Source organism: Gopherus evgoodei, chromosome 1 (assembly GCF_007399415.2).
Source record: "Gopherus evgoodei ecotype Sinaloan lineage chromosome 1, rGopEvg1_v1.p, whole genome shotgun sequence".
Taxonomy (NCBI): domain Eukaryota; kingdom Metazoa; phylum Chordata; order Testudines; family Testudinidae; genus Gopherus; species Gopherus evgoodei.
In genome coordinates this window covers 279184953-279211709 of record NC_044322.1, presented here as the reverse complement: position 1 = coordinate 279211709, position 26757 = coordinate 279184953, and the positions used below count along the sequence as shown (strand labels likewise).

Sequence of the window (26757 nt, the reverse complement as noted above, 5' to 3'; positions counted from 1 at the left end):
TGTTCCATCAGCCTTCATTTGGGAAGGGGTATCAGTTTAGATGAAATAACTTCACCAAAAACCAAACTATATCTGAACAATTTTTATTTTAGATTAGAAATGTGGCTGCCTTCTTTTCAGTCCCAACAGATGCTTATTATATCTTCTGAGACTTCAGTATTAGAGCTGATCAAATTTCAGACTTTCCAGTTCACAGAAAATTTTGACATTTTGCAATTTAGTTTCAGCCTGATTTGGTCGGGTCAGTTTCACTGCTGCTATTCAGTGGTGGCCACCAGTAGAACTGACATGACTCATGTCAGCAGCAGCTGGGAATCCTTATAGCCATGGATCTGGGGCAGCTCTGCCATGCAGAGTGTTCCTAGGGTAGCAACCCCAAGGCTTCCAAGCTCCCAGGCCCGAACTTCCCAACTCCCATTCCTGTAGCCTGTGGCGCTAACTGCCCTGGAAGTCCAGCTCAGTCTCAAGGAACCTGAAACCCCCCAGACTCCCAAATAAACTGGGGCTCTCAGGACTTTCAGATTGCCTGCTGCAGTGCTGGGAGCCTAGACCCTGAGAGCCACATCTTGTGCTATGGCTCCCAGGGATGCCATGCTCCTGACAGCAGCAGCAGGGAGCCTGGAAACCCTGAGAGCCCAGGCTCAAGCCAGAGTTTTAGGCTTTCAGACTCCCTGCTGCTGGAGCTAGGAGCTGAGTCCCAGTTAATGCTGGGACTTCCAGGATTTCCTGCTCCACTACAGGGAGCCTGGAAGCCCTGGGGTCCCTGGACCCAGGTCAGACCGTATGGTTGCCCAGGAACCATGGACCCTTGAAGCCCACTGTTCCCAGCAGAACCGTATCCATAATTTGACCAAAATTCATCAAAGCCAAAGTGTTTTTGTGAAACATTTAAGCAAGTCAGCATTTTTTGATTGAACTCTTTGGTTGGACAATTTCTGACTAGCTCTGCTCAAGCTAGGTTTTAGCAATCTCTTGGACTGCCGACTGTCTATATGTTTCACAATTTCTAGCTCTTTCCCAAGTTTCCAAGAAAGAAGTTGTGTGTGTGGTGGAGGCCAATTAATTCTGGGACATCTTTAAGTTCTACATGCCCCAAATAATATTTGACTAGTACAACCAGTACCCAAAGATGAGACTGAAGACCTTTTCTTCTTAAGTGGAATGTTACTATAGATAGTGGTTTTGTTAGGAATTGTGGAGAGTGATCAGTTCAGGGAACCTGTTTGGGCTTATGGAGAAAATACACCTCTACCTCGATAGAACGCGACCCGATATAACACGAATTCAGACATAATGCGGTAAAGCAGCGGGGAGCCCCAGGCCCTTTAAATCCCCACTTAAGCCCTGCTGCCAGAGCTCCGGTGGTGATTTAAAGGGCCCATGGCTCCCCACAGCAGCCAGAGCACCAGGCCCTTTAAATCACTGCCTGGGAAGCCAGTCTAGTCCAGCACGGCATACTGGCTCTTGCCGATAGGCCATATTGGCCCGAACCTGATATAATGCGGTCTCACCTATAAGGCAGTGAGATTTTTTGGCTCCTAAGGACCGCGTTATATCAGCGTAGAGGTGTATCGGAAAGACAGGTTGGATTCCAGAGAAGAGGAGCTTTGAAAGCAGGGAGAGTTTTGAGGGTCAAAAGACAGGAGGAAAAGAGAATAAGGTGGTTCTGATGGGAGGAGAAAGGTAAAAGGATAGAATATGAAGAAAGGGGGAAATGAAGACAACTGAAAGTTCAGTAAGTCAAATTAGGATTCAGTTGTCAGAGGCCTTATCTGAACCAAAATTCTGTGCCTTCAAAATTTGCCACTCATTGATTTGCATCTGCAGTGATCCTGTATTGGGGGAAGTCACAGGCACTCAGTTAGAAGACACAACAGGATTATTGTGCTAATATTTGATTGTCCTCAGAGGTCTGGTTTTTGGTTAGTTTCTAAAGATGAAGATATCAATGTTATAGTCTCATACTGGTATCAAAGCGAAACAAAAAGGGATAAAATACAAGCTAAATTTTGTGTTGATTTACACCTTGTCGCAATCTCAGTGAAGTCAATGTGATCACACAGGTTGTAAATCAGAGCTGATTGTCATTGATGGTATTTAAAACAGCTACATTAACACATGGAAATAAACACTGAAACATATCAAGCAGTGGAATAACAGCATAAGAGATGCATGACTAGTACTATATATACAGCTCCTTAAGATGGAAGGGTCTGAGATAAAGTGTTGCAAATTGATGGCATGCTGAGATTCTACAACTCCTTGCAGACTGACTTTGGAGTGATGAGTGGATGTGCACTTATCCCTTATCTTGGGAGGTGCTTTTTTGACCAAACAAATATGTAAACTACTATCAGATTCATGCCAACATATTTTTTTGTATAGCTGGGTTTTGATTTTCTTATCTGCTACTTACCACAGACTTTCGAATACTAACACGTGGTTTTGGAATTGGTTTGGTGGGTTTATTTTCAAAGCTTTCTGGGAGGGTTGAGGAGTGGCCTCCTTTTCGTGCTTGTAGTGCAAGCTGGTAGGCTACCTCGAATGCCTGTCCAAGTGTTAGAATTATTTCATAGGCTAAATTCTGGAACAACAACAAAACATTCAAAAATAGACTTAGGATACATTAGCATTTATGAATATTACTTAAGGACAATCCTGCCTAGAGCAGTCGGGTGGACTTTTACATGCCTATACTGCACAAGTCAATGCTAGCATATGAATATATAAATAATATAAATACAGTGAAGATGGCCTGCTAGATCTTTTCTATCTTCAACATCTGTGATTCAAAGGGCAACCAAAGTGTAACTGGTCTTAGTGATAGTCATTATTCAATTATTGTACATATCAATCAATTGCTAAACATTAAAACAGTGACCAGATTAGGTTGGTGTGGCCTGCCAACACCACATTACCAGTACATAAATTGATGTTCTTGTATTTCTTCTCTGTGCTTTCATTCTGTGTTCCAGCATGATAATTCAAGGGAAATTCCTGTAAGTTTTATTTTAGTGACAGATCACAGAACTGAGCCAGTGGAAGAGGAGGGTGAGCCAAATCACATGCTTCCTCAACCAAGTCTGTGTGCATCATCCCCCAGCTAACCTTGATTGATTCACCTTCAAGATGCCACCCATCTTGTTCCATTGTTTAACATTTTACCCAGCTCTGCTTCAAGCCTGATCTCCTGACATGGCCTCCTTCAAAATCTGCAGTCTGAGTCATTACTTCCCTTCTCTTGTGTCTCTGAACACTCTGTGCTGCACTATCAAGAATAGTAAAAGAGCAGGAGGGAACGCCACTTCAGTGAGCATTTCCAGAAAATGTAAAGGAAAATGTTACAAGTGCACCCTTCACTTTACTGGGCTGCAAGTTGAAAATGGTGTGAGCAGCACTCTCAGGCTTTGTCTTCTGCAGGGATTGGCCAAAGGGCAGTTGAGTGGTCAAATCTCATTTAGAACAAAATATCAGAGAATCCTCGGAGACTACTGTGCACTGTTATGTGTTTGTTAGCAAATAAATCAGATTTTTAAGAATAAGACCACTGGGTGACAGCATAACTAGAATAATATGAGTGCTCATTCATTGAGTATATGCAAAATGTAGGATAGAATATTTGTTAACATAGGTGCTTCCTCAAAAAGGGAATTGGGAATTTACATTGAACTGATTAATGTGACCGTTTCCTTTGGTTTTGAGTAATGTGGGTTCAAACTCCCCTGTGGAACCTTTGAGCTTCAGATATGCACAAAACCTAAATCGCAAAGTGAAATTTAGTGGAAACAACCATGCTTCATTCAGTTTCAGGTTGAAATCACGTTAAACCAATCAGCCATACATTTGCACAAGCTCATTGAAAAGATTAGTGAATCCTTCAGCTTACCATGTGTATGTTTCTAGTTTCTAGTAAACAACAATGAAGCCATACACAATTTGCATTAATATAAAATCTGCCCTTCACTAGTTAGACCTTACAATTTTATCCTATCTCCTTACTTCAAACCAAAACCTAAACTGTCGCCGTGAAGGTATTTTCTCTCATGCTCTTGTAACACCCAGTTTAGGAACAGTGTACCAAATTCAGACCTTCTGAAAGCAGGTGCATCTCCAATCACTTCTGCTAACAAAAGGGGCCAATTATTCCATCAGTTGCACAGGTACAACTCCTAGTGCCTTATGTGACAGTTGCATCCACGCAAATGATGAGCTCATTGGCTCATTATAAAACCTTCTTCTGAAGCATCCAGCATTGGTCATTGTCCAGTGACAGACTAGATAGAAAAAATTACTTTTTAATTTGTCCATCCAAACGTGATCAGCTGCTGTCAAGATCCCCGGGTAGGCTGTCCCTGCTAAGACCCTTTTCCAGTCCACTGAGTGCACTTTTTTCAAGTAAAAGGCCCATGCCTTCACTTCTGTTTAGGATGGGATCTCATGAGCCAAACACTTTCTGACTTGGTCTCTGGGTTACACCCCCTAGGTACCAATCATGCTGTAACAGCATATGTTTGCAGTGATACAGAAATTGCTTATTTAAAACAAAGCAGGATTTATTTGGCCAAAATGCACAAAGTGCCTCGAGAAGTGGATTTAAAATAACAAAGCGACCTATAAGCATATTTCCTTACCTAATCTTAACCTCTAGCTCTATAGCTCAGGAAGGTCTGTCTTATTCCCCATCTCTGAGATGGGAGAACTAGTCTACACTTCATGCCACATGTGCCTTCTGCCTGTGAATGACTTCTTCCAGCGTGTCAGCTTTTCCACTGATACCCCCAGGGCCAGTTCTCCCAGCTCACTCACCCTCCCCATCCCTTTTCTAGGATCTTTGGGGTTTCAGGTCTCCTTTGTTCCCAGGCTTAGCCTTGGGCAATGTAAAGACATTCTAAACTGGATGGAGCCAGCGAGGTAACCGCTCCCCCTAGCTGAGGGCCTAGTCATTGTTCTCTTAGCTGCTTTGAAAGTGTGTAACTGGAGCTGTTTTATATCTTAGTACTTGCTGTGGGTCCTGCCCCTAGGCCAACCTCAAGCTCCCGTCTGTCTTAACTCTTTGCATTTAAGTAGGCAGCAATACAAAAATTGAACAGAGAAACCAACTCATCCATAGCACTCATAAGAAATAACAGACATTTTCTCAATTTATCACAGTTGCTATGATTATATCCACCACAACAAACTGCTCAAGGTTTCATATCTTTGACACTGAAATCACCTATGTGAACTCACAAGAGAAGGGAAACCTGGTCAGAATTGGTCAGTGCTGCAGCTGCAGTTTGCCACAAAAAATTCACAGTTTTTAAGCCCTAAAGGGATCGTTATGCCAATCTACTGTGAATCCAGCTGAACACAGGCAACAAATTGAGAAACCCATGGTCATATTTGCCACAAACGTATAGAATGATACATTTTATGACTCCCAGTGGAGTGCGTATGTTAATGTCACAAGATTAAGACTTTAGAGACACATCTTGCACTATTGTAGTAACATGACAGTGCACTGTCCCACAAGATTGGATTAACTGTAGTGAAGATTATATATTGATAAGGACTAAGTTGACAGGACTGGGTAGAATAATGCCCCTGGAAAAGTAAGTCCCACACTACTGTGATAGTGCACTTTATAGCATGGCATACAAGGTCATCAGGACACAGTCTGCACTGGATAATTATGAGATGATGGGAACACAGAATATGCCATGCAGTGACAGAAGAAATGTCCAGCTACTCTGGGACCCTGCCTCCAGTAGTAGTTAAAAATAGATCAAAAGATGCTGCAAATTATTTTCCTCTTTAGCACATTATATAGTGGGACAACAGCCATGCCCAGAACCTGAATAATCCGCAGAGGGGCTGGACATGCAGTCAGGGCAGGTGCTACCATTAAGGCGAACTAGGCGGTTGCCAAAAAGCGGTGCCCCCAATTGTTTTTTTACAGCGGTTCCTCCCCGAGTGCACGGTCGCTGCTCCGCTTATCCCGCCTCCCAGCTTTGCTGCAAACCTGGGAGGGGAGGAGAATTAGAGCGGGGGCAGAGTGCTTGGGCAGGACACGGAGTAGAGGTGAGCTGGAGTGGGGAGATGCCGCACGGCTCCCGGGGGGGGGAGGAACTACCACGGGGGGGGCAGGGGTGGCTCTAGGTATTTTGCAGCCCCAAGCACGGCAGGCAGGCTGCCTTCGGTGGCTTGCCTGCGGGAGGTCCACGGTCCTGCGGATTTGGTGGCATGCCTGCAGGAGGTCCACCGAAGCTGCGGGACCAACGGACCCTCCGCAGGCATGCCACTGAAGGCAACCTGCCTGCCGCCCTTGCGGTGACTGGCAGAGCGCCCCCTGTGGCGTGCTGGTGCCTGGGGTGCCTCAGGGCAGGGTGGGGCAGGGAGCTGCCACAGGGCTGGGGGCGGGGGGCACAAGGTGGACGTTTCATCTAGGGTGTAAAACTTCCTTGCACCGGCCCTGCATGCAGTAGTCACATGTGAACAGAGGTGTGCCTGGTAAATATGTTCAACTATATCCTAGTAGAGAGAATGGACCATATTACATTAATGAATATTATGTCTGTAAGTGGGAAAGGAGTCATACATTATGTATTAAGTTAGAGAGCACCTTGAAACCAGGCAAAGATGCTGTGGAATTAAGAGTGTTCAGGCTTCTGGGGATTTTTAAAACAAAAAGCCAACTGCAGAAAAATAGCTAGATACAAACTGGGTTAGTTTTGGGGATTTCTCATTTACAGTGTGTATTCAATACTGGAATGGGAATACTGTATTGAAGGTGACCAATATGAGTGCCTTACATGTCCTATGCCTGAGTAGGGGAGTGGAAATGCCACAAGGTTTCCTTGCAGAGTTTCTATTTGGGGTGTTTGTGTGTGTGGGGGGGTGGAACAGGTTTGGTTCCAGTGGCATGACCTGGAGGTTCAGCACTGAATAATCAGTGGATCTCCCAATATCTGTGGAGGACTTCTGCCTCCACAGCCCCCTTCAGGCTCCCTGGAAGGGAAGCACAGCTGTTGGACTCATCCGCTACTTGGGACTCCTGCAATGGCTGGTGGCCCACCCTTCGCCCAAGGATGACTGAGAAGGAAAGTAAGTAAGTTAATCCTGCCAGGGTTTGTCCAGAACATCGCAAAGAAATTCAGAAGAGGTGGATTGTCTTGTTTTTTTAAAGTTCAAGTTGTAACACGTACATGCCTCAGCGTGCCAGCCTGACCCAACAGTCTCCTGTCACTTACATTCTAATTGTTCTATTACTATTTTATATTTGTTTTATTTAGGACTGTCAAGCGATTAAAAACAATTAATTGTGATTAACTGCACTGTTAAAGAATAATAGAATGCAATTTATTTAAAAATTTTTGGATGTTTTCTACATGTTCAAATATATTGATTTCAATTAACACACAGAATTCCAAATGTACAGTGCTCACCTTATATTATTATTTTTATTACAAATATTTGCACAGTAAAAAAACAAAAGAAATAGTATTTTTTCAATTCATCTAATACAAATAATGTAGTGGAATCTCTTTATCATGAAAGTTGAACTTACAAATATAGAATTATGTACAAAAAAAAAACTGCACTCAAAAATAAAACAATGTAAAACTGTAGAGCCTACAAGTCCACTCAGTCCTACTTCTTGTTCAGCCAATCCTCAGACAAACAAGTTTGCTTACATTTGCAGGAGATAATGCTGCCCACTTCTTGTTTACAATGTCACCTGAAAGTGAGAACAGGGTTTGCATGGCACTGTTGTAACCGGCATCGCAAGATATTTACATGCCAGATGCGCTGAAGATTCATAAGCCCCTTCATGCTTCAACCACCCTTCCAGAGGACATGTATCCATGCTGATAACACGTTCTGCTCAATAACAATCTAAAGCAGCGCGGACCGACACATGTTCATTTTCATCACCTGAGCCAGATGCCACCAGCAGAATGGTTGATTTTCTTTTTTGGTGATTCGGGTTCTGTAGTTCCCACATGGAGTGTTGGTCCTTTTGAAAGCATGCTCCAGATCTCATCTCTCTTAGCTTTTGGATTCAGATTCTTAAACCTTGGGTCGAGCGCTGGAGCTATCTTTAGAAATCTCACATTGGTACCTTATTTGCATTTTGTTAAATCTGCAGTGTAAGTGTTCTTAAAATGAATGATGTGTGCTGAGTCATCCTCCGAGATTGCTATAACATGAAATATATAGCAGAATGTATATAGCAGGAGACATATAATTCTCCCCCAAGGAGTTCAGTCACAAATCTAATTAATATTTTTTGTTTTAAATGTTTTTTTCCCATCAGCATGGAAGCATGTCCTTTGGAATGGTGGCAGAAGCACGAAGGGGCTTATGAATGTTTAGCATGTAAATACCTTGCAATGCGGGCTACAAAAGTGCCATGCAAACGCCTGTTCTCACTTTCAGGTGACACTGTAAATAAGAAGCAGGCGGCATTATGCCTTTATATGTAAACAAACTTGTTTGTCTTAGCAATTGGCTGAATAAAAAGTAGGATTGAGTGGACTTGTAGGCTCTAAAGTTGTACATTGTTTTGTTTTTGAGTGCAGTTACGTAACCAAAATAAAAAAATCTACATTTGTAAGTTGTCCTTTCACAATAAAGAGATTGCAGTTCAATACTTGCATGAGGTGAATCTCTTTTCTCTTTTTTTTTTTTTGTATAAGGAGGACCTGAAGAGTTTCTGCTATTTCCTAAAAGATTTTTTTCCACTTCTTTTTCTTAAAGCTCAGGATTGTCAAGTCTGATTTTCACTAGTGTGGTGGAATGCTGCCCGGTTTTACTAGGTAAGATTTTCTGGATGTATGTGTGTGTCTCTAAAAGCTTACTGTGAGCTAACACAGCTCAGTAGAAGGAAGGGGGCAGGTTAATAAGGCCATCCAGTGTCCCAAATATGGGAGAGAAAATAAGCACACTACTACCTTGATATAATGCGACCCAATATAACACGAATTCGAATATAACATGGTAAAGCAGAGCTCTGGGCGGGGCGGGGCTGCGCACTCCGGTGGATCAGAGCAAGTTCAATATAACACAGTTTCACCTATAGTGCGGTAAGATTGTTTTGGTTCCCGAGGACAGCGTTATATCGAGGGAGAGGTGTATTAGCAAAACCAACAAAAATACAGCGGTGTTTTAAACAATTGACTAAAAATCCCTTCCCTGCTCAACTGCTAAGTTTCAGTTTCTTGTCTCTTGGGATTTCATAATTTCCCTAGTTTTCAGTCACAATAGCGTCTTCAAGGGCAGACGAGTCCAGAATTTCTAATGTAGAGGCAATCAGGAAACTTTTTTTTTTAATAATTTTTTCAGGCTGCCTTTATTCACCGTAATGAAGCAATAAAACAGAACAAGTCCAGTTTTTCCTTTTGAAGGTCACCTTTAACATTGCACTTGCTTTTCCATGTGATATGGATATACATAGGGCCCAATTCTCTGACCCAGCCTGAGAGTCTTCAGTGCAAGTCTAGAGGGATGGAAAAGAAGGAGAAGGTGGCTTTATATTGTGCAGGCTTTGGTCTGGTCTGGCATGAATTAGAGCAGGCTGAAGGCTGTTCTGGTCTGTGCCGGCTGCTTTCTATCCCCAGGAGCTGCGGACCATCTGAGCTAAGGGCCTGTGCCCTGTGGTGAACTGGAGTTTGGCATAGGATCTGCCACAGTGACTTTTTATTGTTGGAGGATCCCTCTGTGGAGGAGGACATACTTCAGTGGCAAGTGAAATCAGGTTTAGGACTGCTTTGTGCTACTGGACAGTGCAAAGCAGCCTTTGTTGTACTGATGAATCAGGTCCCACCTTTGTACGATATTCTCAAAGTCTGATGTTTTGGGTATTTTCATGCAGAAACATTACTCTGTATGTGAGTGTGCTAAGCTGCACATAGTCAGCCCTGAATACTAAATATCAAATCTTGTAGTTTACCTCTCCTTACATTAATTCTCTCCAGAAAAATGTGAAATTAGAAGAAGCCTTTTTTGCAAGATAAAAGAGAAGCAAAAGTTATTGATTTTAAAGTATTGTGTCTCTATAATATTTATTTTATAGTTGCCGAAATATATTGTTAGAAATAAAAAATAAATACAAATGCACATTCTCCTACTGACACAGTTGGATTTGCTGGAAAGAGCTACTGTAATATGCTGAATATAAGAACAACTTCTGCAGTTATTCATAAATGTGGTATGTAGCCCAGGACTGTATTGTTTCTATGGGCATAAATCTGCTTGAAAGATCAAGCTACGACAGGAACAAACAAGTACTGTACTTTAAATAGAAAAGGTGATCTCAATCTACTGTATGTTTATGTTGTGCATATTTAGCTTTTTTTTAATGGAGCTTATACTTGCATCAGAAATATTATATCCTGAGGAAAAAAATATAACAGAGAGAATATTTGAACAGGCGGCACCCTGGTGAGAATTATATAGCAGGAGAATACGGTGATAAAACAGTGAGAAGTGAAAGTCTATCTATGCATCTTAAAATAGCTATTATAAGTGCTTACCTACCCCCATGGTAAGGAAGATATTGGAATTATCCTGAATCTCTAGTCTTTACTTGGCAGGCAGAGAAAAACTGAATTATATTTATTACACCTGGATTTCTACATGTTTGTGGTTAAGCCTTATTGACAAGAGACAGTACACTATAGCTATTACAAGCTTTTCAAAGGATTGGGAAAATTAATAATCCATATTGACTCAATCAGGGCCATTCAAGCTGGTTCCCTTTTCATTAATTCTACCCTCTTTAATTAATAACACATCTTGTTGACCAAGGCCTAATATTTTAAAATATAAATTTAATTTTCTTTCTATTCCCTATTCACATCAAATCTCAGCATTAAGAAATGAATCAATACAAATATTTAATGAAAACTAACGTTTCCTTTAAATGCCTTGAACAGCTTTTTAAAATAATTAAACCTTTCTATTTTACCACTTAGCAACACAGCCTGTCTTAACAGCTACAGCAGCATGTTCAGACATAGCTGAATTGGTTCTGATGTATCTAACTGATCTATATTCATGGGAAATGTGTTTCAAGAATACATGGACAATATACTCATTGAGTATTTTACATATTTGTGCAATTTTTGCTGAGGAGTTGACCCTGATGCTCCTCAAGTCGGCAATACTTGGTGGTGAACCCGGTGAATGCCATCGGGTACATGGCCTCCTTGGCAGTGACCAGTACACATGCAGTGGCCTCTTTGGAACTCATGGGCATTTCCCCCAGTGCAGAGACCGCAGTCGAGGTACTGCTATTCAATGGCCTCTGAAGGAAGGGCTCTGCTGCCCCTTCAAGCAGAGTCCAATCTGGACTCTGGTACTGAGTTGCAGGAGCTGGTGCCGCAAGATTCTTGTCCTCTTCTCCTGACAAGGCTGTGTTGAGAATGAGCATGTCACTTTCCCAGGATGACTACAAGGTCCACCAGGAGCTGTTGAATAGGGTGACCAAAAAGTTGGGCATACAAGTGGAGGTAGTAAAAGAGTCCTCCCATAGTCTGGTTGACATTTTGACTGCAGTGGGCCCAATGAGAGTGGCTCTGCCTCTCAACAAAGCCATCATGGATCTGATAAATGCCCTGTGGCAAACCCCCGCTGCCCTACGCCCCACAGTCAAGAGGAAGTACTTTGTTCTGGCTCAAGGACATGAGTTCCTGTATACTCATGCCCCCACCTCCTCCAGATCCCTGATAGTGTCTGCTGCCAGTGAATGAGATTGGCAGAGTTTGCAGGAGGTGACTCCCAGTGCAAAGGACTCAAAAAAGGTGGACCTGTTTGGTAGAACTGTCTTCTTGACTGGGAATCTCCGGCTCAGGATCACTAACCAACAGGTGCTCCTGAGCAGATATGACTTCAACGTGTGGAGCTCCATGTTGAAGTTTAAGGACTTGCTGCCACAAGAGGCCAGGTTGGAGGTCTCTTCACTAGTGGAGGAGGGGAAGTCCATAGTGAGGGTCCGAAGTGGCCATGCATAGGACCTCATGGTTCCAGTTCTCGGGCCTCATGCAGGAGCTTCACCAAACCCTCCAGCATCGTACTTTGAGGGTGTTTCACTCTTTTCAGAGTAGAGTGATGCAAAGCTCCACAGTCTGAAAGATTCCAGGACAACCCTTAAGTTTGTATACCCTGTATACCCTGGCAACTTCAAGGAAGCACTATAGGCCTCAGCAATCCCCCTGGTGCTTGCCTGGCAGGACTCAAAGAGGAAGAGGAGCAGGGGCTTTAGACACAGACCACTGCCCTCTTCCTCCTCGACATCAATGCCTGCCTCTCCCAGACATTTAGGGGGTTCTAAGCAGACATTTTGACAGGATGCTCGAGTACTCATACCACTCTCAGAGTTTCTGGATCCTGTTTCCTCTTCATTTGCAGACCACATGTCCCACTTCTTCCAGGATGGTCGCATATTCCTATGGACCGTTGGTTGCTGGGCACAGCAGCAGTGGGATATACCCACCAGTTCACTTCTACCCCCCCCCCCCATCCCACCCTCCCTCTGCATCTCTCTTCAGGGACCCTTCTCACAAGCAACTTCTGACCCAAAAGGTTCACTCACTCCTATGGGAGGGAGCTACCTCAAGAAGCTAAAGTTCCATATGGTCTCATTGGCTTCCATTATTCCCTCCCTGGATCCAGGGGACTAGTACACCTCCCTCAATTTGAAAAAAGCCTACTTTCACATTTCCATCTTCCAAGTTCACCACGCTGTTAGGTCTTTCTGTGGCTGCTTCAATTCTGCCCCCTCTACATCCGGACCTGATCTTCCAGGACCACAGTCATTTGTTCCACCTGAACCTCAGCTCCCTCCACCTGATGGCCTGGAAGCTCCATGGCTAAATCCCAAAGAGCTGGCTTGCTCGGAGCAGGTTCGCCAGGTGGTATGAGGGAGCAGGAAGCCCTCCACCAGGACTATCCACCTCTCAAAATGGAAGTGGTTCTCCATATGGGCTTCCCAGCGTGGAGTCTTGCCCATGCAGTCATCTCTGCAGGACAGTCTCGACTATTTGCTTTGCCTGAAACAACAAGGTTTAGCGATTCCCTCAATTAAGGTCCACCTTGCAGCAATTTCGGTGTTCCACCCCCCTGGTGGTAAGTTGGTCTGTTTTTTCTTACGAGATATCTATTCATTTCCTCAAGGACCTGGAAAGACTATACCCCTAAATACAAGAACCTATTCCTCCATGTGACTTAATCCTGGTCTTATCAAAATGTCTGAGCCGTTGGCAATGTGTCCCTTGTCATAGCTCTCATGGAAGGTGACTTTCTTAGTGGCCATTACTACGGCCAGAAGGGTCTCGGAGATCCACACTCTCACGCTGGAGCCTCCGTACACCGTTTTCTTTAAAGATAAGGTGCAGCTGTGTCTTCACCCAAGCTTCCTCCCAAAGGTGGTTTCCCAGTAGAGAGGAATGTCTTCACACTGGATATTAGACGTGCCCAAGTGTTCTTTAGAGAGGTCCAAACCATTCTGTAGATCTATACAACTCTTCATAGCAGTTGCTGAAAGGATGAAAGGTCTCCCTGTCTCGGCTCAGAGACTTTCGTCGTGGATCACAGTATTAATTCATACGTGTTATGAGCAGGCAGGTGTTCTGCCACCAGCTATTCTGACTGCCCACTCCATGAGAGCGGAGGCATTATCATCAGCATTCCTGGCTTAGGTCCTACTCAGGGCATTTGCAGAGTGGTGACTTGGTCATCAGCGCATATGTTCTTTTAGTCATCATGTCATTACTCAACAGGCTAGGGACAATGCCAGTTTCGCTCGAGCTGTTTTACAGTCAGCATGTCCATGAACTCCAATCTCACTCCTTTGCAACTGCTTGGCAGTCACCTACATTGGAATGGACATGTGCAACCACTCAAAGAAAAAATAGTTACTAACCGTTCTGTAACTGTTGCTGTGCAGCAAGATATGTTGCACATGTCCATTCCACCCCTCCTACTCTTATTTATTGGAGTTGGCTGGAAAGAAGGAACAGAGGAGGTGTGGGGTCGGCTGGGTGCCAGAGCCACTCCCATGGGTACCACTGATGGAAAATTTTTGGGTGACTGTGCTTGGGGCATGCACGCAACTACATTGGAATGGACATGTGCAACACATCTCGAAGAACAACAGATACAGAAAGGTTAGTAACCATTTTTTTCTGATGCATTTACAAAACGCTTGAGATTCACTGTGGTAGCTAGTTACCATGGTGTCCTCAGGATCTCTTAAGAGGTGTATAGCCTTGTAGTTCAGCTATCTATGTAGTCTCCTCTTTAAATATAGAATATATTTTATCAAAGTAAATGTAAACATTTGATACAAACATTTTCATGTCATTGTAAATATTAGCAAAGAAAGTTTTATACCTTCAGCTTTTTAGTGTGTAATTAATTGAACACACTATAAAAATCTAAAGAAATAACTTTTAGAACATTGCAAGATCAAGCCCCTTATTTTTAAGCACTCTGGCCCAATACAGGAAAATTCTTAAACACACACAATCATAGAAATTTAGGGCTGGAAGGGACCTCAAGATGTCATCTAGTCCAGTCTCTTGCACTGAGGCAGGAACAAGTATATCTACAGCATCCTTGGCAGGTCTTTGTCTAACCTGTTCTTAAAAACCTCCAATGATGGGAATTCCACAACCTCCCTTAGCAGCCTATTCCAGTGCTTAAGTACGCTTATAGTTAGAAAGTTTTTATTTATCTAACCTAAATCATTCTTGAAGCAGCTTAAGGCCATTACTTCTTGTCATACCTTCAGCGTACATGGAGAACAATTGATCCCCCACCCTCTTTATAACAGCCCTTAACATATTTGAAGACTTATCTGGTCTCCCTGGGTCTTCTTTTTATCAAGGTTAAATATGCCCAGTTGATTTTTTTATCCTTCTCTCAGAGGTCTAGTTTTCTAAACCTTTTATCATTTTTGTTGCTCTCTGGACTCTCCAATTTATCAACAAGGTGGAAGTGTACCCAACCCAGAACACAGTTCTCCACCTGTGCCAAGTGGAGCGGGACAGTTACCTCTGGTGACTTACAAACAACACTTCTATTAATATACCCCTGAATTATATTAGCCTTTTTAGAAACTGCATCACATTGTTGACCCCTATTCAATTTGTGATCTACTATAACCCCCAAATCCTTTTCAGCAGTAGTACTACCTAGCCACTTATTTCCCATTTTGTAGTTGTGCATTTGATTTTTTTCACCCCTAAGTGCAGTATTTTGCATTTGTCTTTGCTGAATTTCATCTTATTGATTTCAGATCATATCTCTAATTTGTCAATTTGTTTTGAATGCTCATCCTGTCCTCCAAAGTGCTAGCAGCCCCACTCAGCTTCTGTCATCTGCAAATATTATAATCATTACTAGTCACTCCATAATCAAAGTTGTTAATGAAAATATTGACCCAGTATTGGACCCAGGAAAGATCCCTGCAGGACCCCACTAGATACATCCCCCACTTTGACAGCAAACCATTGATAACTACTCTTTGAATATGCTCTTTCGACCAGTTTTGCACCCATTTTACAGTAATGTAATCTATTCTAGATGACATTTTCCTGGTTTGCTTATGAAAATATCATGTGGGACTGCACCAAAAGGCTTACAAAAAATATCAAGATATATCACAGCTACAGGTTTCCCCACATCCACTAGGCCAGTAATCCTGTCAAAGGAGGAAATTAGGCTAGTTTGACAGGATCTATTCTTGATAAATCCATGTTGGCCACTACTTACAACCCTATTAGCCTCTAGGTGCTTACAAATTGATTGTTTAATAATTTGTTCCAGTACCTTTCCAAGTATTGAAGTCTGGCTGACTGGTCTATAATTCTCTGGGTTCTCTTTGTTCCTCCTTTTAAAGATAGATACTATGTTTGCTCTTCTTCAGTCCTCTGGGACCTCACCTATCCTCCATGAATTCTTGAAGATAATTGATAATGGTTCTGATATTGCTTCAGCTAAGTCCTTAATTATGCTAGGGTGATTTTCATCAGGTCCTGTTGCCATCTAAATATTCTTTAATCTGTTCTATCTCTATTTTGACTTGTGTTACTTCCCCCCTTATTGTTAAAATTAATTGTGTATCTGGTCACCCTTAACCTTTTTAGTAAAGATTGAAGCAAAATAGGCATTAAATACCTTAGTCATCTTGATGTCGTCCATTATTAGTTCTCCTTCCCTGCTAAATAGAGAACCTACACTTTCCTTCATCTTTCTTTTGCTACTAATGAAACAATCTCTTCTTCCTGGCTTTATGTCCCTTTCTAGGTGTAGCTCACTTTGTGCCTTAGCTTTTCTGATTCTGTCCCTGTATGTCTATGCTATTCTTTTGTACTCATTCTTAGCAATTTGTCCTTGTTTAGACTTTTTATAGGATTCCGTTTTGATTTTCAGGTCATTAAAGAACTCCTGATGGAGCCATATCAGCCTCTTAACTAGCCTTCTTATCTTTCCTTCACCTTGGGATAGTTTGCTGTTGTGCCATTAATATTGTCTCCTTAAGAAATTGCCAGATCTCCTGAATTCTTTTTTCCTAGATTTCCTTCCCATGTGATCTTACCTACCAGTTCTCTGAGTCTGCTTTTTTGAAGTCCATTGTCCTTATTCTGCTGCTGTCACTCCTTCATTTCCTTAGAATCATGAAATCTAGCATTTCATGATCATTTTCACCCAAATTGCCTTCCACCTTCAGATTAGCAACCAATTCCTTCCTGTCAGTTAGCATCAAATCTAAAATGGCTGTCTCCCTGGTTACTTCCTCCACCTTCTGAAACCAAAGGTTGTCCCCACTACTGTCTAAGAACTAACTTACTGGACATTTTGTGTTTTGCTACATTATTTTTTCAACAGATTCTGTGTAGTCAAAGTCCCCCATTACAACCAGGTCCTGTGTTTTAGATATTTCTGTTGTTTGTTCTAGAAATGTGTCATCCACCTCCTCCCCCTGATTTGGTTGTCTGAAGACTCGTACCATGATGTCAGTCCTGTTTTTCCTCTTATCTTCAACTCAGAGACTTTCTTCTTCTCTACCTCTCACCTCCTTCTGAATCTCAGAACAAGTGTGTATATTCTTAATGTATAATGCAACACTTCCTTCCTTTTTCGCTGCCTGTCCTTAAACTATACCCCGTATACAAATATTCCAGTCATAAGATTTATCCCACCAAATGTCTGATGCCATTGAGTCATAATTTATCTTATGGACTAATACTTCCAGCTCTTCCTGTTTATTCCCCAGTTTCCTTGAATTTGTGTACAGACACCTAAGAAGTTGAGCAGATTCTCCCACTGTTATCCCTCTTGATGCTCCTATGTCTCTTTCCTTTTCCCACTCAACATTTAGCCCTCTGTTAAGGTCATCTTTTTTAATACCTACGTGTGAGCTTTTGTTACTTCCCCACTTTGAACCTAGTTTAAAGCCCTCCTCACTAGGTTGGTGAATCAGTGTGTGAAGATGCATATGTTAGACCATCTCCCTCCAGCAGTTCTTCTTCCTGGAACAGCATCCCATGGTCAAGGACGCCAAAGCCCTCCTGTCAACACCATTTGCTTAGCTATGCATTCATTTCCAGGATTCGCAGTGCCATTGGCTTCAATGGGACCACTCACATGCTTCAAGTTAAGCTTATGTGCTTTCCTGGATTGAGACAAATTACTTGACTGCTTGTTGGATAAAGCCAAAAAGCGTAAGGTACATCAGTCTAATTGTGCAATATGTTGTTGTTTTAATGGAAATAGATCAGCGTTTGAGACTATTTAAGATTTTTACTTCTTTGTAGTACCCTGAGATTTCAGAAGGGGGGTGACTAAACTTTTTGTAAAGAACTTTTATGAGCCACTACCATAGCAGCCAGTTAAAGGAATTGCATGTATTACACAGCTTTGGAGAAAGCCGTGTGCCAAACCTGATCATTAGAATCAACAGCTGAAAAACAAGAACAAACTTATTGCAGAGGAAAAATTATTCCATAGAGGAGTGAAGGGAAATGAGCTAACATCTCAGAGAAATACTTTGTAATCCTGCAGCAGTGTCATTTCATCACCTAGCTGGCTCTTTCTAAACCTTTTCAATATATGTAACATTTACTATTACTAATTTTATACTGATAATTTTTAATGAAAATGATTTATAAAGGAAATTGTCAAATGAAACAGCTTCCGGAAACTAACCACGTCAAATGCAGTAAATACATGGCAGTAGTGGTGATTAGTCTTCAAGTCTTTAGTGATGTATGCAAACGTCGAGAGGTCTTCAGGGTCTTGTGCAGCACAGGAAATGTTGCGGATTTCATGTTCAGCAATAATATTCTGTTAAGAAAAGAACTAAAGTATTACTATTTTTCAGTCAACACAGGAATTAAGTATAGATGTCCCTTATATAATAATTTTATTTGTTTTTAGCATTTTAACGCTATAGTCATCCTCTGTACTAAAATATTTCAAAGGTACTTTGTCTTTTAATTCGAATATGATTAAAGCACCATATGTCCAGCTTCTTACACAGACCATTGAATTCTTGCCCCTCCAACAGTATCCAAAGTATTATCTAGCACAGTGGTCGGCAACCTTTCAGAAGTGGTGTGCTCAGTCTTCATTTATTCACTCTAATTTAAGGTTTCGCGTGCCAGTAATACATTTTAATGTTTTTTAGAATGTCTCTCTCTATAAGTTTATTATATAACTAAACTATTGTTGTATTGTAAAATAAACAAGGTTTTCAAAATGTTTAAGAAGCTTCTTTTAAAATTAAATTAAAATGTTGATCTTACGCCACCGGCCTGCTCCGGCTGCTGCTGGTCTGGGGTTTTGTTTACCTGGGCCAGCAGCGGGCTGAGTGGGGCCTGCAGCCGGGACTCTGGCTGGCAAGGGTCTGGCAGCCAGAACTCCAGACCAGCAGCGGGCTGTGCGGGGCCAGCAGCCGGGACCCCAGACTGGCAGTGGACTGAGCAGCTCAGCCCACTGCTGCTCAGGGGTTCCATCCACCGGCTCCTGCCAGCCGGGATCCAGGCTGCCAGACCCTCTCAGCCCACTGCTGGTCTGGGGTCCCCGGCCGTGCCCACATACAGTGGGTACCTACCTTCTCCCTGGTTCTGGCCCATTCTCCTCCTCTCTCTGCACTGAGCTGAGAGTGAGAGTGGACCAAGCACAGGCCTGGGGGTGAAGGGTCTGGCCAGGAGCTAGAATGAGGGAGGGGGCTCAGGGTTGGGGCAGGAGGTTTGGGTGTGGGGCATTTATCTGGGCAGCTCCCATCTGGTGCAAGGGGTGCAGGAGGGAATGTGGTGGAGGGTGCAAGAGCTCCCATTTAGTGCCCAGGGTGGGGCTGTGGGGGGGTGCAAGAGTCAGGATGTGGGGGAGCGCATGGGGGGGTCAGGGAGCTGGGTATGTGAGGGAGGTGCAAAAGTCAGGTCAGAGGGCTGGGGGCATGTGAGGAGGCTGCAGGTGTCAGGGCAGGGGGGCACTGGGTATGTATGTGGATGCTAAGTCAGGGCTGGGGTCGTGGAGGGGGGGTGAAGGAGTCAAGTAGCGGGATGAGTGTGTGAGAGGTGGGTACAGGGCTCAGGGAAGGGGCCTAGGGTGTGTGTGTGGGGCTGTGGGGCTCAGGGCAGAGGGCTTGGTGTGTGTGTGTGTGGGGGGTCAGGGTAGATCCCTCCCCCACTCCTGTTGCCCCCAGGCAGCTCACCCACTCGGGGCCCCGTGGCGCACTGCACGAGCGCAACTAGCCCCCCCGACAAGAGAGTCCCTTCTGGCTGTGTCTGGAGGAGCCGCTCCAGGCAGTGCATGACCCCGCGGTATGCGAGCTCCTCAGCCCAGGGCTCTCTGCCCACCACTGATTCCCGCTCGCCCACACCTGCTACGCGCTGAGTGCTGCCGGGCTGCGGGGCTCTCCACTCCTTCCAACTCACAAACAGCAGGTACCGATCCATGGCCACGGCCGGGCGCCTCCTCCTGGGGACGCTCAGCAGCTGGCGCTGCTCCCGCCGCCAGCCTCTCCTGCCTCCACTGCCCCCACGTTCTGCCGCCGGGAGTTGGGACCAGGTCCCGCAGTGAACCCACTCCCCTGGCGGGCCGCCAATACGCTATGGCCAGCTATACCAAGGTGGCCCACGTGAGTGGGCCCCTCTGCACCCCCGAGTAAGGCTCCTTGCCGGGTGAGGGGACACGGGAGCTCACGGGCAGGCTGCTGAGGCAGCTCCTCTCTTGGGGGGTGCAGGCTCTGCCCCTCACTGGCTGTGTGTCCTCGGGACTCTGGCAGGCAGCAGCGTGCCATTAAAAATTGGATGGCACGCGTGCCATAGGTTGCCAGCCCCTGATCTTGCATCAATAGTGAATCCTACAGGAAACTGCAAAATCCTGGAGCTTTCCTCCAGTTCTGGGTCACTTTTCAAATGACAGCACTGTACAATTTACACAGTATCCTGTGGGAAAGAGGCATCTTTCATGGGTCACAGCTGAGAGAATAACTATAACAGACTACTAATTTTCTACTTCTATGCCCATTGATGCTGCTGTTTCTGTTCTAACAATCAGTACCACTGCAGCCTGCAGGTAGATGGGACAAGGTAGGACAGTGAAGGTGCATTCTCTGGATCTTTGCATGCACGCTTTGAAGAAATTCAATCTGACTCTTCCACCTCAAATAGAATGAACAGTACTTATCAATGTATAAGCATAGAGTTGTTAAAGGGATTTTAGGAAAAGGATTACTTTGGAAAGATGTGGCAATATATGTCAATTTACTGCCAAGGCCTCCTGCAAGAGGGATATAGAGAAATTAAACTATACATGCAGAGGACACTTATATAATGGCCAAATTAAACTACAGAATGGTACTAGGTAAGGACAAGACATGTCTGCCTGATGTATGAAAAGACGACTTTGTCTAAAGCTTTGGAGTAAATAATGAATGTTTACCTGTGTAAAAATACTGTTGTATAGTTACCTTGTTTAGGCCAGAGGACCCAGGAAGCCAAAGAGGCAGCTGAATTATGGTCATAGATTTAAGCCTCGATTTCAGCAAAGGCACATGCTCAAAGTGAGTCAATGAATAAGGATGATCTTCACCATATGGATAAGTGCATTCCTAAATCATAGCCTTATTCAATGTGGCTACTATATATCCATAATCACAGAATATTCCTGTCTGCAGGATGACATCGCTACTCGATCAAAATACTACAGTGCTGCTACACACTGTGTTTTGGCACTAAGCATACAGTATTATCATAACATATATGATGTCTAATGTCACAGTCAGTGAGATCTATGGCTAAATGTTGTGTCAGTAACACCTGTGCAAATTAAAAGCATTCTTTGAGCATGTCTCTTTTTTTGGAGGGGAGATTATATGTAACTCGGTCATTTGAATCACTCTCCCCTGTCTTCTTCTAACCTGCCAAGATATACTTGAATACTTGGCAAGTTTTCTGAAAGGCCTATTAATATCTAATTGAGGAAATAATGAGTGAGTAAACTTTGGATAAAAGAGCAGCATTCCAACACTTTTTTTTATTGAAATTGTACAAAAATCCAAAATAAGGAAATTGTAACTGAAGACACAAAATAATCCTCTTAAACTGTTGTAGCATATTATTTGCTTTCTATTTCTGTATAATGTATTACTCATACCAAATGACAATAAACAATTATTATGCCTTAATGGACACCCATTTGTGAAAATCTTATACTTAATTATATTTAATGTTCATTTGATTTTATGTTGCTTTAGGCAAAACACAATAATATGGTTTTCTTTATATTTCTTTTGTTCTCAGTTTGAGAACTGTTGGCCTAGACAAAGATTTTTATTAGAATTAAAATGATACTAAAAAGCAAGGTTTTAGCTTTCTACAAATAAAGCTGTAATACAGTACCATATGATCATGGTGTGTTACCAATGTTGCATTAAAGATGAAAAGGGTTTAATGCTCAAAAGATATTACAACTATGTGAAATATTTACCCCCAAATCAGGAGCCACATAATACTCATCTGGTTTCAAGTGCGATATACGCTTGAGGGTCAGCTCACTGAAAGGTTTGCTAATCCAGGGGCACTCACACTGCCCGTGAAGCTTCTTAAACATTTTTAAAAACCTTATTTACTTTAAATACAATAATTGTTTAGTTATATATTATAGACTTGTAGAAAGAGACCTTCTAAAAACATTAAAATGTATTACTGGCATGTGAAACCTTAAATTAGCGTGAATAAATGAAGATTCGGCACACCACTTCTGAAAGGTTGCTGACCCTTGTGCTAACTTTTGTAAAGCTCTAAAGTAACCATTGAGTAAACCTGCACTGGTTTAGAGCTTTGTGTTTTGAAACTAGTTGAAACTCATGAGAGTCTTTTGCAGCATTTTAACTTGAAATCTCATGGTTTTTGGCATTTATCTACTATACTGAGATTTTTCCTTTGAAGAAAGAAAGTAAGCCCATGAATTTCCATGGTCCAAAACAAACAGCTGAGTTTCACTTTATCCAGTTTTCATACAAAGTCCTCTCACTCTATAAGGAGTTGCCTGCAATGACCTAGAGTTCCCTTGGGACACTGCCACAGCAGAACCATATCCTTGCTGTGTAGGCATTGAAACCACTGAAACCATTATAAACCAGGCTGGAAGTACTAAATTATAGCCCCAAAGGGGGCAAATTCTGTATATCTGGCCTCTTTAAGGGAGCCGGAGTTAAGTCGAAACTGAGGAGTGCCTCAGCAGAGCCACAGTTGGCCAGAAGGGGGCACTAAAGGGCAGGCACAACGTATGACCCTCCCTTAAAATGGTTGGAAGCTGGAAGACGATTACAGCCAAGTCGCATCTTAGGCACATTTAACATGTGCAAATTCAGCTTTGCATGGTCAGCAAAAACAGGAAAAAAAGAAAAACAACAATATAAAAACTGCATCTGTAGTGCGGGGTGATTCCGTCTGCCATTCAAATCAATGAGTGTTTCACTATATGCGGTTTTCACTTTATGTGCTAACCACAGAATGGAACCGCCGTGTAAGATGAGACTTGCCTGTATATCAGTCTCATACCTCTTGACCTTTGCTACGTTGGGTCTTCTATAAAACCCCACAATTTTAGTACAAGTACAGGGGGTGGGGAAAGCCCCCATATTGTATATTTTGTGTTTTGAAAAGCAAGGAGCACATACTTTTCTGCATAATGTACTGTAACGGGAAAATAGGTTGGGGGATTTTGTCCAGGTGAGGAGGGGCATCCTGCCAAACCCTTCTTGTGATGAGTTTCCCTTTGATGGGGGAAGACTGGACACAATTCCCTCCAGAACTGCCATCAGAGTGGGTTTGTCCACAAGAGTGGGTTTCTGGAGAGTGAGAGAGGTACTCTGTCTGCTCAGGGTAGGAGAGAAAAAAAAAGGTGGGGGAGGGACTTGGAATCCAAGCCCAGATCCCCATGTGGCTTGTGCTAGATAAGCTATCTAGCACAATGAGGAATAAAATCTGATGTCCAAAAAATCACACATACCTTATTTGTTGCATCAATAAATTTGACTCCCTTGTAAGAAACTGATAGAACAATAGTTGGGACTTTCTTCATTTGCTCTGTAGACTTCTGAAATAAAAATGAGACAGCTGTTAGAACAGTTTGTTCTGCACTAGCAAGTGTAGCCTGTTCAATTTTTTTTCTTCTTCTTTTTCTTCCACTGGTAAAATATATGTGAATTAAAGTAAAACAAAAAACTTAATTTAAATATTTGTCTCTCTCTCTTGACTATGCTTTGGGCTTGTGAAACTGCTGCCAGCATAGCCTACAACACAGATATTGATTTGCTAGAGTAAAGGAATGTAGTGGATACATTTGCACTTTAATAAGGTGAAATACAAGTAGGACCAAAACTCTATCATATAAAACTATTGTAGTATGAATCAATAGTTGGTTGGTAAATAGGGTTCAGAGAGTAAGCATTCATTATGAGCTCTACAAATGGGGAAAAATATGAAGTGGGATCAGTGATTTATTTTTTGGACAGGGAAAACAAATTCAGCTGCAATCAAATATGGAGATAACACCAAAGTCAGATAGAGTAAACAGTGAGAGAGATCCAAAGTGCAAAGTAACCTAGACAGATCATTAGAGCAACTAAGTAAGATGAAATCCAATATTTATGGAGTGTCATATACATAAGATCATACGCACAGATCTAAACTAAGGAACAGCTGCTGTATCTGGAAATACTGTGTTTCAGAAAAAAGTAGAGTTAACAGTAGATAGGAAAATAATCATGAGCTTGAAGGAGAGGGCCAATGATCATATCTTCTAATCGGCTCCTGCTCCCTCAGGACTCAAACAGAATTATACGTTTGTGACAACATGAAATTCAAAACCAAAGAGTCAGCCAGATTCTGCAATTATGTCTCTTTCCATGAATAACGAGGGTAACTGTTTCTGCTAATCAAGTTTCATAGTTAACCCCTATATATATTTTGTGTGTGTGTATGAGTGTGCACGCATGGTTGCATCTCTTTTATTAATGGTGGCAGACTGAACACGACAATCTATACTGGATAAAGATTTTTGTAATAGTACTGTTCAGGGACAGTATTTGGCCCTGCTAGTGAAGACGGGACTGGACTCAATGACCTTTCAAGGTCCCTTCCAGTTCTATGAGACAGGTATATCTCCATATATGAAATAAGGGCTAAAAACATCCTTTTTTAAAAAGGAAAGCTTAAACAGAAATTTCAGAGAAAATAGCAAAATCTGCATGAAGGTACTAATTCCATCCGCATTTCTCTTGAGCATGGAAAAAAAAGAATACTGATGCCAATGGAACATGTGTGTGAAAAAGATGTCAAACATGAGCTTCTTCATAAAATTCAGTGAGAGTTCACAGAACGCATGATAGCATAGTTCTGCCCTCCCTATTTTTCCATCCGGCTGTTTCAATGTCACTCCTTTCCTTTCCATTCCCTTTAATCTGTCAGTGATGCCAGCTTTTATAGACTCATAGACTCATAGACTAATAGGTCAGAAGGGACCAATCTGATCATCTAGTCTGACCTCCTGCACAAGGCAGGCCACAGAACCCCACCCATCCAATTTTATAACAACCCCTATCCCAGGATCGAGTTATTGAAATCTTCAAAACTGGTTTGAAGACCTCAAGCTGCAGAGAAACCACCAGCAAGCGACCCGTGCCCCACGCTGCAGGGGAAGGCGAAAAACCTCCAGGGCCCCTGCCAATCCGCCCTGGAGGAAAATTCCTTCCCGACCCCAAATATGGCGATCAGCTAAACCCTGAGCATGTGGGCAAGACTCACCAGCCAGCGCCCAAGAAGGAATTCTCTGCAGTAACTCAGTTCCCATGTCATCCAACATCTCCCCGCAGATCATTGAGCAGACCTATCTGGTGGTAATCCAAGATCAATTGCCCAAATTAACAATCCTATCATAACATCCCCTCCATATACTTATCAAGCTTTGTCTTAAAGCCAGGAAAGTCTTTTGCCCCGACTACTTCCCTCGGAAGGCTGTTCCAGAACTTCACTCCCCTAATGGTTAGAAACCTTCGTCTAATTTCAAGTCTAAACTTCCTAATGTCCAGTTTATACCCATTCGTCCTCGTGCCTACATTAGTACTAAACTTAAATAATTCCTCTCCCTCCCTAACGTTAACCCCCCTGATATATTTATATAGAGCAAGCATATCCCCCCGCAGCCTTCTTTTGGCCAGGCTAAACAAGCCAAGCTCTTTGAGTCTCCTTTCATAAGGCAGTTTTTCCATTCCTCGGATCATCCTTGTAGCCCGTCTCTGAACCTGTTCCAGTTTGAATTCATCCTTCTTGTACATGGGACACCAGAACTGCACACAGTATTCCAGATGGGGTCTCACCAACGCCTTGTATAACGGTACTAACACCTCCTTGTCCTTGCAGGAAATACCCCGCCTGATGCATCCCAAAATCGCATTCGCTTTTTTAACAGCCGTATCACATTGGCGACTCATAGTCATCCTGCTATCAACCAGCACCCCAAGGTCCTTCTCCTCCTCCGTCGCTTCCAACTGATGCGCCCCCAACATATATCCAAAATTCTTATTATTAGTTCCTAAATGCATAACCTTGCACTTTTCACTATTGTATTTCATCCTGTTCCTATTACTCCAGTTAACAAGGTGGTTCAGATCTTCCTGAATAGTATCCCTGTCCTTCTCCGTGTTAGCAATACCCCCCAGCTTCGTGTCATCCGCAAACTTTATTAGCACATTCCCGCTCTTTGTGCCAAGGTCAGTAATAAAAAGGTTAAATAAGATCGGTCCCAAAACCGATCCTTGAGGGACTCCACTAGTGACCTCCTTCCAGCTTGACAATTCACCTTTCAATACGACCCTCTGGAGTCTCCCCTTTAACCAGTTCCTTATCCAACTAACAACTTTCGTATTCATTCCCATCTTTTGCAATTTGACTAACAGTTCCCCGTGCGGAACCGTGTCGAACGCCTTACTGAAATCTAAGTAAATTATATCTACCGCATTTCCTTTATCTAAGTAATCCGTCACCTTCTCAAAGAAGGAGATCAGATTGGTTTGGCACGATCTACCTTTAGTAAATCCGTGTTGCAATTCGTCCCAATTACCATTGACCTCTATGTCCTTGACTACTTTCTCCCTTAAAATTTTTTCCAAGACCTTGCATACTACAGACGTCAAGCTAACAGGCCTATAATTACCCGGATCACTTTTATTCCCTTTCTTAAAAATAGGAACTACATTAG

At 42.9% G+C, this 26757-nt stretch overlaps 1 protein-coding gene across 9 annotated transcripts in view; it reads right to left on the bottom strand.

Annotated features, from left to right (window-relative positions):
* The window catches only part of ANKS1B (ankyrin repeat and sterile alpha motif domain containing 1B), a 756551-nt gene that overhangs the window by 5770 nt on the left and 724024 nt on the right, over window positions 1–26757 (bottom strand). For all 9 annotated transcript variants that reach the window (XM_030548477.1, XM_030548479.1, XM_030548473.1 and 6 more), the window contains 3 exons: window positions 23509–23595; window positions 18193–18330; window positions 2417–2584 (listed from right to left, as the gene is read on the bottom strand). In XM_030548477.1, coding sequence (XP_030404337.1) covers window positions 2417–2584; window positions 18193–18330; window positions 23509–23595 — 393 coding nt within the window. The remainder of the gene's footprint in view (window positions 1–2416; window positions 2585–18192; window positions 18331–23508; window positions 23596–26757) is intronic.